The sequence below is a fragment of the Alosa sapidissima genome, chromosome 9 (genome assembly GCF_018492685.1).
Source record: "Alosa sapidissima isolate fAloSap1 chromosome 9, fAloSap1.pri, whole genome shotgun sequence".
In the NCBI taxonomy this organism is placed as follows: Eukaryota; Metazoa; Chordata; class Actinopteri; order Clupeiformes; family Clupeidae; genus Alosa; species Alosa sapidissima.
In genome coordinates this window covers 9,545,612-9,559,129 of record NC_055965.1, presented here as the reverse complement: position 1 = coordinate 9,559,129, position 13,518 = coordinate 9,545,612, and the positions used below count along the sequence as shown (strand labels likewise).

Sequence of the window (13,518 nt, the reverse complement as noted above, 5' to 3'; positions counted from 1 at the left end):
AGTCAAGGCCCTGACACACTTGCGGGTTAGGACCGTAGTGTTTCACTATTAGCAAGGAAAAGCTAGTCGTAGCCGTAGCAACAGTGAACAAGGGGAGAAGGAGACGCGTCAGGAGTGGTGGGCCTGTCCTCAAAAGAGTACGAGGAACACGAAGACCTCACGTAGGAATGGAATTGGATGACGCCTGCCTGCGTTGAGACTGAATTTCAGGTCAGCTGGACATCTAGGGGGGGCCAGGGGAAGCCTAAATCACCACATGTGACGTTTCGGGCCCCAGGCTGATGAAGGGCTGTGGCCCGAAACGTCACATGTGGTGATCTAGCCTACCATTAAAAAACGCTAAGGAGCAGATTCTGGGGTGCGGACTCGACGTTCTTTTACATGCTTGTGCTTTCCTGTCCAGCACCCAGTACTCATCGTTTTGGATGTGCGTGCTGCACCTTCGAACTCTCATGCCTAGGGGCAGCCGGCAGCAGTCTGAGAAGCCGCTGATCTGGAGCTCCACACATGCTGTTGGATAAAATCAGGCCCCCAGAACTCAGAAGGTGCACCATGGTATGTGCTGGGTATCCTTACCATGTTGGTACATGTGAGTGTGTTTGGACTGACAGAATAAGAACACCTTCACATTTGATCATTTATTATTTATTTTTTTTAAAAATGTAAACAATTAAAGAACAATTAAAATCTACCAAAAGAGGGTATTCATGTGAGAAAGGCACAAAAATGTCTATTGCACAGATCATAAATCACTGATCACTGTTGGGTGGAGAATTAAAAAAATAGTTCAACACTGCAGGTTCCTAAACCTCAATAGTTCCAATGCAGTGGAATGGCAGTGGTTTGTAAGAGTGGTCTGAGAATGGATTTGAGATAATAATCGGAGAGACCAAACTCAACTGTTGCAAACAAAATGGGTCACACCTCTCAGCTGGCCCACACAGCCAATCAAATCAATTCACCAGACAACAAAAAGTTCTCCGGTGGTGGTGTGCGACTTGCTGAGGCAGCTTTTGAAATAGGCCAAAAATAAGAATGGTTCATGAAATATGTATGAAACCGAAGGAGGCCTGCCACCCACTGGAGGTGCATTGTGTTGAATTACACTGATGAGGCCGAAACAGCAGAGCGACCTTGAAGTCCAGGTCTGGGCGAGAGAGAGAGAGAGGTCAAGATAAGCCCTTTTAGGCAGTGCTGGCAAGTTGTGACGGAATTTCCTGATTGGTGCTCTCCTTTTTGCGGCTTGCTTGCGATTGGCTAACTCTGGCGGACCCGGAGCAGGAAGGTGCGGATCTCCATGGGGTTGAGGGTGATCTCCCATGGCGACGGGTCGGAGGGTTGCTTCGGCTGGGGAGCTGCGTCTGACAACACAGAGAAACAAGAAGCCAAAAAAATGAGTCATGAAAAGGTGACAGACCCAACAGAAGGTCGTCAGAACATGACGTGTGTGTGTGTGTGTGTGTGTTGAGAGAAGATGGGGAGAAAAAACAAGCAAGCCAACAACAGGGAAGGTAAAGAACAATGAGGCAATGACCTACTGTACAAGCTTACAATCATGACAACTATATATGTGTGTGTGTGTGTACACATTCTCTATCCATGTGATATTGTCTACACATATTGTCCCATCCTTCTTGGTAGTTGTAGCATCATGTGTGCATCAGTGTGTTACCTGCGCTGGGCCTCCAGACCAGCCTGCTCATCTCACTCTTCCACTGATTGGCCCCCAGGCTCATCTCTGTGACCCCCATCACCTCCACAGTAGAGAACAGCTTCTGTGGACACACACACACACACACACACACACACACACACGTCTCAGGACACTTATGTCTTTTATGAGTTAGAATGAGTTAGAGAGAGAGGAAAAGAGTGAGTGTGTGTGTGTGTGTGTGTCTAACCTGCAGGTTGACAGTGGTGAGTAGGCTTTGCTCTCCCTGTTCTCGTACTGGTGCTCCAGGCGCAGCAGCACTGAGTCGTAGTCCCACTGAGACACCGTCAGCAGGTGAACAGCAGGGGGCAGCGCAGCCTGCAGCCCTGAGAACTGCAGTAGGACACAGAGAACACTCAGCACTGGCCCAGGCACCACTAGAGGACACAACAGCACCAACACTACAGGCTAATACATGGTAGAAATTGATCATGTAAGAACGCAGGTCATAATCGGGAAATAGGCCTGTGACACAGTTTAACAACAGAGTTGTTACTTATGATACATGTAAAAAGGCATGCTCTGATCTAAACCTTTAAATCAAGAAACACAATGGCACTTCTTTGTCACAATTACATCATAGTATTATAAGATCACTGTATTTATGTATGTACGTAATACATATATATGTGTGTTTATGTATAGACATGTAAGCAATGGCATAATAACTGGCTCCTGTTGCCTTTCCTTCAGGAGACACAGTAAGAGACTGTCTTTGTCTGAACATCCATCCATCCACCCACTCCATCCATCCCTCCACTCCATCCACCCCCCCCCTCTCCTTTGCCCCCTCCTGACCTCCAGGCGTGCGCTGGCCGGCGCTGGGCCCTCCTGGAAGCTGAGCAGCGGCTGCAGCACCTGGGCCTGGGCGAGGGGCCGGTGGGAGTCGGCGGCCGTGTCGGGCGGCGTGAGGGAGAGCAGGAGCCGGCCGCGCACCACCAGACCCTCGGGGCCGCCGGCCTCACTCGTCTCGTTCAGGGGCTCGCCCACGCCGCGCACGTCATCGTACAGCAGCCGCCGGTGCAGCTGAGAGAGAGAGAGACAGAGAGAGACAGAGAGAGACAGAGAGACAGACAGACAGAGAGAGAGAGAGACAGACAGGTATGTACATAAACATGATTATGAATATAAGAGAATCAAACATAAACATACTGTATGTATACCGGTATGCTAAGGCTGTGCAAATAATCAAATTAATCGTCAATGTTGGCTTCCAATGATTATGTAAAAACAACATAATTTAACACATTTCATTACAGTATATTCACAAGCCCTCATAAAAATATAAAGGTATCCAATAGGGTTTGTTAATAGCTTATCAGGGACAACTCTAGTATCCTAATCATTTTCAGTTCCCGGTTTGAATGTGAGAATAACTGGTGCAGTGTTGTACACCTGGGGACGCTCCAGCGGAGCATTAGAGCCTGTGGTGTTGACGCAGAAGCCCGTTCGGCCTGTCTTACCATGATCTCCAGGGAGCCGTCCACTATGCTGCTTCCCCCCTGGGAGCGGTCAGTCACCACTGTCAGCTGAGACTCTTTGTCCTGAGGCACACGCGCACGCGCACACACACACACACACACACACACACACACACACTTTGTTTTTCCACAGTGGAGATATAATTTCATCATCAGCACTGAAGCAGCAAAAGGACTACTAGATAACTAACGCTCATGGCTGCATTTACAGTTAAGACAGACAAACACACAGATAAATTCTGACCATCTCAAGAATATACCAGATTCTACTGCCTCCTGAAAAGAGCACTCGCCTGACATGAAAGCACAAAGCCCACTTTCACACTCCAACAGCAAGCAATGAGACCAAACAAAAACATGCAATTCTGAGATGCCAGGTTCCAGTTCCACAGCACAGACGGCCTTGGCGTCTGGCCAGACCGGTCAGAAGTGGCACGCACCTTGATGTAGGCTCGGGAGTTGATGGGGTAATAGTTGCCAGCGATTGGCTCCGACTGTTTCAGGTCCCACGTGGGACGGTAGTCTCTCCTGTTGGATGGACAGAGACGGACAGATGTCAGTCCACTGTGTTTTTTTTAACTATAGACCCACAGTCAGCCTCATTAAAATCAACAGAACGCAGTCACATGGTTTGACCGTGTCTACTGTGAACTGGAGTTGATTTCTACAGAGGCAGACAGGAATGGAACACAGGGTCGTCATGGTCACGGCTGGTCACTACTTGGTCATTTCTTACCGTCGCTCCAGGACCTCTCGCCCATTGGAGTCGGTGTAGAAATAGCCGGAGGTGTTGATGTCAGTGTCCAGGCGAGTGATCACCTCCTTCCCCAGAGCATCTCTGATTATATATATATATATATATATATATATATATATATATATATATATATATATATATTATATATATATATATATATATATATATATATAGAGAGAGAGAGAGAGAGAGAGAGAGAGAGAGAGAGAGAGAGAGAGAGAGAGAGAGAGAGAGAGAGAGAGAGAGAGAGAGAGAGAGAGAGAGAGAGAGAGAGAGAGAGAGAGAGAGAGAGAGAGAGAGAGAGAGAGAGAGAGAGAGAGAGAGAGAGAGATCAATTATAGTAATAACAAATGTAGAATGTATATTCACATGCAACTCACTCTCTATTTGTGCAGGGTGGAACTGTTTGTACAGCCACTTTATTATTCTGAGTGTTTGACTGCTATACTGACTGTGTGTGTGAGTGTGTGCATGTGTTTATTTCATGCATCTCTTTCGGTCACTGAGCAGAGTGTGTGACAGTCTCAGTGTGTGTGTGTGTGTGTGTGTGTGTGTGTGTGTGTGTCTCACTCACTCGATAGGCACAGGGCCCACTGTCCACTCCAGCTCCAGCTCTCTGCTGTCCGCATACAGACGCACCACCTGAGACACCCAGGGGCTGAACATCTGCCTCACCTCCTGAACCACCCCGTTCTGAAACACACACACACACCAGAACCACTGTAAATGTGTACAGGACGGCACAATCTCAAACCCCATGTGTGGCCGAGTGTCCTCTCCACATGTCCTGCTCGCTGGGGGCGGCTGCTGTACCTGTACGCTCTGGATCTTGGCCGTCTTGCTGATGGTGAACGGCGTGGAACAGTTTGGCCTGAAGATGTAGGCGCCCGACGGCTGAATGCTGTCTTCATTGTTCCCCGCGCTGGCATTGTACCTGAAAGAGAGACACACACACACACACACACACACACACACACACACACACACACACACACACACACACACACACACACACACACACAGCTGGTGAGATGAACACTAGTACTCTCCTGCAGATGATGACTAAAAGCAGAACTGTTTAAAGAGGAACAGTATGGCTAAATGTGCTTCCACTTCACTCAAACCTGAACTCACATGATGCGGGCAGTGTGTGAGTCAGTGGAAGACACTCTCTGTGTGTGTGTGTGACTGTGGCAAAGCTGGTGCAGCGTCTCACCAGTAGAAGTTCTGGCTCAGCTTGATGCTCTGCTGGGTCTCCAGGTTACTCAGGCTGCTCAGCAGGCCCGTGGCAGGGTCAAAGGTCACCTTCAGGAACTAAGAATGGGAGAGCAGCCAATGAGCTTACAGAGGAAGTGTGCAGAGAGATACCACAGCAGAGACATACAAGTAATTCCAGTCTAAACTCTAGATTACAGCTCATAAAGCATTGCAATATCTACATGATTCATACAAGGCGCAAAAGCGTCTATGATTAGGCATAGTAGTAGTAGTAGAAGTAGTAGTAATAATAATAATAATAATAATAATAATAATAATAATAATAATAATAATAATAGGCTAGTTGAGCAGTGGGGGTCTACTCCATCCACCTTAGTGGAGTCTTAGTGTGGTCTTTTTGTCCTGTTGCCTCTTTGAGCAGACCTTGTTCTGTATTGTGAGGGGAGCCTTGGGCCGTGGTGGTGGAGGTGGAGGTGCGTTCTGGAGCAGGGAGATGGAGTAGGTGGTGTAGCCCAGCGGAGGCGCCTCAACCTGGAACACCAGCTCGTTCAGCGCCCAGCCTCGATGGCCCCTCAGAGCCTTGGTGGCCTTGGGCACGGGGATCACCTGCGGAGGAGCAGGTGAACAATGTCTCACGTTCAACTCTTAAAATGACTCTGTAGTAAACTGATCACACACACACACACGACACACACACACGACACACACACACGACACACACACACGACACACACACACACCTCACTGTCTACAGCTTTGCCCTGGACATCTGCAACGCTGTAGGCACTGCCGTTAACAGGCAGCCGTACGGACCAGCTAACGGGGTGTGCCAGAGGGTTGTACACGTTCATGGTGAACTGAGAGAGAGAAAGAAAGAGAGACAGAGACAGATCAATTAATCATAAATTGTCATATATTTACCAAAGATGGTAAGTTAACATGTATAACACTGTTAAAATGTTACACTGCATAGCATTGATATGCTTCCAATATGTCCATAATCAGCATATAACAACAGGTTGGCGTGGTGTTGTCGTTGTGTTGTACCATTTTGCTGGATTCGGTCAGTGGGCACACGCTGATGTTGAGGTTCTCACAGAACGAACGAGGGGCATCAGAACCAGTGAGGACGGCCAGAGAGTTACGGACCAACACCTGAGAGAGAGAGTGTGAGTGAGTGAGAGAAATGTTTGGGCAAGTGAGATAGAGAGAAAATAAAAGACGCAAGTAGCAGGATCAGAGGGAAAAGGGGAAAACAGCAGAGAGAAAGAAAGAAAGAAAGAAAGACAGACAAGAAAGAAAGACAAAAAGAAAGCCCACACAGGAGTGTGACTGAACCCTACTGAAACCCTACAGCTGTGGTGCGCACTAACTTCTCATGTGTTTCTTATCAGCACCAAGCCATCAGCTCTGAGGACCTCTCTCACAGTACCACATGAAACCAATCCACTGCGGAAGGAGATCACCAGCGGATGGGCTCTCCACACTCTACTGTATTGTTCTTGGCAGCGGCACCTGGACCGGAATGCCCACAATGGGCCCCTGGAGCTGTGGCATCTTGCGAGGTACCTTGCAGTAGGCCCAGCCGCTGGCCAGTCTGCGGGCGTAGTCGTAGGCCACGTGCTGCTTCTCCGTCCCAGACACCGCGTCGTGGTGCTGCGCCACCGCCATGGCCTTTCCTGCAAATCAGAGCAGAGCTTCATGAGGGAGGCATCCAATCACGACCAGGTTTGCTCAACATCTTTACTTAAGTTCACTAAACATATTGTCTATATGTAGTATTGTATAAGTTAGAGTGACCCCATCAGCCAGAAATACATTTCTTCTTTGTGCTAACTCACTTGGCCAAATAAATGTGATTGTGATTTAGATTCTATAGGCTACAGGTGGTTGGTCACTTACTGATTGGTTTCTTGACTTCAGTTAAAATAACACCACTCCACAATGTGCATTATGAATGAAAAGACGACAAGACAAGGACCAAGTGTTTGGTTGTAATATGAGCGTATGACTTAAGATCATCCATATTTAAAGCGCGTCAACGACACTAACAAAGAAATCTGATGCTGAAATGTCAGTATTCCAACATAAACATATCAAGCACTGAAAGTCAAACTCACTCAGGGTGTCGCTGGTCCCCTTCCCATAGGGGCCACTCCTGGACCTTGGCCCGCCCAGAACCTCCAGCTGATTGCAAGTCTGGTGAAGGGGGCAAGAGGGAATGTAAAACAAATCACTCCTTCAAACCAAGAGTGACAGCTAGGGAACACTACGGGTGGGGAGTGGCGCGGTGGTGCAAAACCAATTCAGCCTAAAGGCCCGTCCACACTGCTAACGATAACTACGAAGACAACGATAACCGTAACGATATGAACGTCCACACTGCTAACAATAACTACGAAGACAATGATAACCGTAACGATATGAACGTCCACACTGCTAACAATAACTACGAAGACAACGATAACCGTAACGATATGAACGTCCACACTGCTAACGATAACTACGAAGACAACGATAACCGTAACGATATGAACGTCCACACTGCTAACGATAACTACGAAGACAACGATAACCGTAACGATATGAACGTCCACACTGCTAACGATAACTATGAAGACAACGATAACTAACTAAACGTCCACACTGCAAACGATAACTATGAAGACAACGATAACTAACTAAATGTCCACACAGACCAACCATGAGGAGAGTCAGAGGAACAGTCTTCATTTTCATTATTGTTCCATCTTAAATTCAATGGATGCTGATTAGTTCTCAGTGTTCGATCATTCACATTGTCATCGTTATAGTACGCAGTATGGACGTTGTCGCTCTTATTAGCAAGCGTGATCTTTAAACTGGAATGTTTACGGTGGCAGTTACAGTTATCGTAATGGGCCCTAACAAGTGCCACAGTTGAGTCTCCTCAGTATTTTATGCCATTCACTCAGATGACAATATTAGATCAAAAACTTAACTCAACAGCTGGGGGAGATCTGCTGGCATGGACAAACACTGATCATCAGGACGAGAAATAGTTTGCAAGACCTCTCTGTATGTCTCAATGCAGTAGATAGGTGAAGGCTTGCACAATTTTTGGGGAAGAGAAGTTTGGGGAGAGAGTGTTGTAAGGCGGTCAAGGCTGTGACCTGTAGGTAGCTGTTGCTTTGCCTCTCGTAGCGTTTCAGAGCAGGTCGGCTGGTGAAGTAGCCCGTCCAGAAGTCATGAGCGTCATCAGCGTATGGGAAGAAGTCGTCCGTCTTCAGGGCCCTAAGAGAGTGAGGGAGAGAGAAAACAAGAGAAAAGAAAATGATGCCATAAAATGCGAGAATAAATATAGAGAAAGAAAAAAAAGAGGTTGGATGAGGTGTCATTATAATATTAAGTTATATTGAATTTTCAATTTAAGTAAATCATATTGTAGCAATATCAAGCCATATCTTCTATTATGAATGTATCGCAGTAACATTACCTTACAGAAATCAAATTAAACTTATGAAATGCTTGCTACCTACATTTAATGATCCAGACACACATTAAGTAGTTGAACAGTAACACATTTGTAACACGTGTGTGTGTGTGTGTGCAGACCAGGTGGAGTTGGCACGGTGGAGCTCCTGCAGGTAGCAGGAGGGGGTGGAGTAAAGCACGTTGACCTTGCTGCCCGCCGCCTGCTGGCCATTGACGTAGCGGATGAGCTTGTCCATGTTCTTGTACCACAGATTGGCGTTCTCGTACTGGAAGTCGGAGCCCATGGTCATGATGATGTGGTTGGTCTTGTAGATTTTGGACTGGGGAGGCACAAAATTATCACAGCATTCAACACACTTGCAAAGACGCAAAATCACAAGTATAAGTATATATACTCTTTTGATCCCGTGAGGGAAATTTAGTCTCTGCATTTATCCCAATCCGTGAATTAGTGAAACACACTCAGCACACAGTTAACACACAGTGAGGTGAAGCACACACTAATCCCGGCGAGTGAGCTGCCTGCAACAACAGCGGCGCTCGGGGAGCAGTGAGGCTTGAGCCTTGCTCAAGGGCACTTCAGCCGTGCCTACTGGTCGGGGTTCGAACCGTAACCCTCCGGTTACAAGTCCGAAGTGCTAACCAGTAGGCCACGGCTGCCCCTATTGAAATTTGAAAACACAACTGTACTGTGATTCCAGCCTTGTGATATATTGATATGCCAGTATTGGGAAATTACATTAAGAATTATTGATGATAATCACATTGTGGGGTTTCTACAGACGCACAGGTCCTATGTATTGAAAAATGACTTACAGAATCATATTTATCTACTAAAAAAAGGTCATCATTCTCTTACTTGGCTATGGGCTGTCTCCAGAAACTTCCGCACGATCTCATCCACATTGAAGTCTTCCAGGTATGGGTCGTCACGGATCGGAGCGTCACTGCAGGACTGGTCCCAACAGAAGCCATCCGGAGGGTTGTAACCATTGGGAAGGATGCCTGTGAGGGACATACAGAGCAGTGGAGAAAGAAAGAAGGAAAATAGAGGCAGAGACACAGGAGAGAGGCGAAAGTGTATTGTCAATTTTACAATCAGCATTCTTCAATCAGGGTTCCCACTCTAAGTCAAATGTAAAACTCCATGACTTTTCCCTGACAAAAAACCTGAATTTCCATGACTTACTAAATAATGAATGGCACAATATACCGACCAATGATTTCAGAGCAGCTGTGTAGCGTTCAAGAATCTTTTACTTTTTTAGAGTTGGAGATGAATACATGGGCATTGAATAAACAAAGTTGGGCAAGCAGTAAAGCTAATAACCAGATATACACCAATTATGCATGGAAATATTTGTATTGGTGTGTTTTGGCAAGTACATTTTAAACTGCTACAACAAAAAAACCTGGTTTTGAAACTTCAAATTAGTTAGAAACCATGGTTTCATAACTTTAAATCGGTTCAAAACCATGGTTTCAGAACTTCAAATCGGTTTAAAACCATGGTTTCATTTCACTCAAATGAGTCCAACGTTCTGCTTTTGCCATTTCTAGTGTTGAGGGCTGGTGTTGGGTGTTGGGTGTTTGGCGTTGGGTGTGGGTACCGGTGAAGAGGTCAGCCATGGGGGGAGAGAGACTCTCGCTGGCCCTCCACAGCAGCTCCAGCTCCTTGGCCTTCATCCGCCGGCTCTTGTCCTGGTAGTCCAGACGGCCAAAGAAGAAGCCATCATAGCCCATCTGAGACGAGGACGGAGGACGACATCCAGGCAACAAAATGGAGGGAAATGGAGGAAAAGTGAGTTCCAAAGTTGCAAAGTTGAAATTATTTACACTATTTTTATTTACCAGATTTTGTTATGAGTCCATTCCTGCTAGCAGTTATTTGTGAAGTATCATTGGCTAAAGCAATATGATGCTAAACCTTTATCAAGAACCAATAAAGCTTAAATGCAATACAACAAAATATGGCTCATGGTGTTAATTCTCCTGACATAAATGGACCTGGTTATGCAAGAGGCAGCAGTTATCCAGCTGCATGATCACATTGTTTCTTTGTAACATAATTTTGTCGCCTCTGTTTCAATTCCGAGATTGTGTCTATTTTTGATGTTAGTGCTGGAGGGCCCGTCTCTAAAGCACACCTCCCCCATGTGTTTACCTGGGCGAATATGGAGGCGTGTTCTCGGGCGTGTCCAAAGGGGTCGATGTGCCAGGCGACGCGCGGGCGCCCGCACGCACCGAAGGTGTCGTTGAGGAAGCGCAGGCCCAGGGTCATCTGGTCGATGACAGCGCTGTAGTGCGTGGTGGCCTCGTCGCTCATGCACCAGCCGCCGTTTATGAACTCCAGACGACCTGAGAGGAGCAGAGTGAGTGAGTGAGTGTGTGAAGGAGAGAGTGAAGGAGTGAGTGAGTGAGTGAGTGAAGGAGAGAGTGAAGGAGAGAGTGAGTGTGTGAAGGAGAGAGTGAAGGAGTGAGTGAGTGAGTGTGTGAAGGAGAGAGTGAAGGAGTGAGTGAGTGAGTGTGTGAAGGAGAGAGTGAAGGAGAGAGTGAAGGAGTGAGTGAGTGTGTGAAGGAGAGAGTGATGGAGTGAGTGAGTGTGTGAAGGAGAGAGTGAAGGAGTGAGTGAGTGTGTGAAGGAGAGAGTGATGGAGTGAGTGAGTGTGTGAAGGAGAGAGTGATGGAGTGAGTGTGTGAAGGAGAGAGCGAAGGAGTGAGTGAAGGAGAGAGCAAAGGAGTGAGTGAAGGAGAGAGCAAAGGAGTGAGTGAAGGAGAGAGTGTGTGAAGGAGAGAGTGAAGGTGTGAGTGAGTGAGTGTGTAAAGGAGAGTGGAGTGAGTGAGTGTGTGAAGGAAAGAGTGAAGGAGTGAGTGTGTTAAGGAGAGTGGAGTGAGTGAGTGTGTGAAGGAAAGAGTGAAGGAGTGAGTGTGTGAAGGAGAGAGTGAAGGAGAGAGTGAGTGAGTGTGTGAAGGAGAGAGTGAAGGAGTGAGTATCAGGAAGAGAGAGGGAGAAAGAAACAGGAAAGTGGATGGTGATTTTCAAAAAGTGACTGAATTTATCTTTCTACTGAAACTCAATGCTATCAAAATTCAATCTGGCTACTAGTAGCAAAAATTAAATGTAACAACTCGCGATCACATGTAGATAGATAGATAGATAGATACTTTATTGATCCCCAAGGGGAAATTCAAGATGTATGACTGATTGTAAAAGTACAGATGATGCCTTCCAAAATCTGGTTTTGTAAGTCACTCATCTATATTACCAGTACTGCCAGACAGTTGGACATCCAGACATCTAGGCTCCCCTTCCTTCATGACCCAACTCTAGATCTCTGCCCTACAATAACACTTCCTTAGTGCTGAAGGCTATTTCCACCGCTACAGGCTCATGTGAGGTGGCAGTGCGCTCGCTACCTTCATTGACCAGCTGGGTGACGACGCGGCGCGTGGCCTGGTCCTGCTGCCTCCACCAGCGGTAGAAGAAGGCCGACTCCACGTAGATGAAACGGCGAGCCGGGTCCTTCTGAAGCTCCTGCACCACCGAGTCCAGGATGTACTGAACGCCAGCATGCTGGATGTCGTTACGGTCTGTGTGTTGGACGGACACACACACACACACACACACACACCACACACCACACACACACACACACACACATATGCAATGAATGAATTAACAGTACATTTCATGAACACATGCAGAAACAGACATAGTTCATCATTGACAAACATGCTTGTCTTGAAAAGACAATAAAGCAGACCATCGAATTAGTGTCACATAACTATAAAACTGCTGAAAGAACAGGTGGTGGTTGTGTGTTTGTTAAACATTAATTTTAAAATGTGACAATCATATGGCCATCATGCATGCTGACTCCACCATCACATGACCCTTAGGTTACTGGCCAGATGCAAACCTATCAAACTGTTATAGCATACGCCTACATCACTGTTAATATGCCACAATACAGTAGGCTAACTTCATAGCATTTGGTCTAGCATAGGATGATGCACAAAGTGTCTAATACAACTGCAAACCCATTCTGCAAAAAAATATCATTTCAAAAGACTCTGACCTCCGTAGTAATACTGGTCGACGGTCTTGAGCCAACCCACATCGTCGTGTGTATGTGGAACCAAGTGAACGTTGAGCATGGACGGGTCGGTGGCAGGGCATGACTGAAATGTTTCGCAGGCATGCACAATGAATTCAGAGTTCAGGCGAAAACAAGATTATTAAGTGAACCAGAGCACTTTCATTAAAGAAGTAGGAGCCACTGTCTTTCTTGTAAGAACCAGTGACCGCGAGCGTCAGGGAAGTTAAGATAAGCATCTCAAAAAACATCTTCAGTTTCCTTTGACAGACTCTCCTCCACACGACATGTTCGACACAGCCTACTCGCAAGTGGCTATTTACTCACCTCGTACCCACAGACAGGGTTGCGAATATTGGTCGGAAATCCAGAAACACCGGATTGCAAGAGCGAAAACACCAGCACCACAACTGTGTATTGGTAAGGCGCCATGTTGACTGTCTCTGCCTGTCATATGACAGCGGTTTCTTATTTATTTATTTACCCACGTGACTCTCCTTCCGTCTTGTATGCAGCGTCTGGCAGCGTGTCGTTTTGAGTAATGGAAACCAGGCTTGGAATTTCACCATTCTGGGGGCAAGGCCACTTGGCCTTCAATTGGGCATATTTGGTGGGGGGCACAAAGGCCACATGTCAGGGCACCAAGGCCAAAGTTAACTATACAAAAGTAGCATATAAAAATGATCAAAGTTGTATTTAGCCTATTCACTGCAGTAGACCTGCATCACTGCATGAAACATTACAAAAACATGAAACATGACATATTACATAGAACTGTAA

General features: G+C 46.6%; 1 protein-coding gene across 1 annotated transcript; it reads right to left on the bottom strand.

The window, feature by feature from the left end:
* Positions 1-623: 623 nt before the first annotated feature.
* Positions 624-13,275, bottom strand: man2b1 (mannosidase, alpha, class 2B, member 1). The gene is given in 24 exon segments (XM_042102734.1): positions 624-1,361; positions 1,673-1,775; positions 1,902-1,918; positions 1,921-2,044; positions 2,510-2,737; positions 3,175-3,255; positions 3,633-3,720; positions 3,929-4,030; positions 4,524-4,642; positions 4,763-4,883; positions 5,166-5,263; positions 5,591-5,773; positions 5,908-6,024; positions 6,215-6,322; positions 6,737-6,846; positions 7,288-7,366; positions 8,320-8,440; positions 8,762-8,961; positions 9,501-9,646; positions 10,252-10,384; positions 10,806-10,999; positions 12,059-12,232; positions 12,721-12,823; positions 13,066-13,275. Coding segments are annotated over 24 exon segments (2,958 nt in total). The 5' UTR covers positions 13,171-13,275; the 3' UTR covers positions 624-1,257.
* Positions 13,276-13,518: the final 243 nt, after the last annotated feature.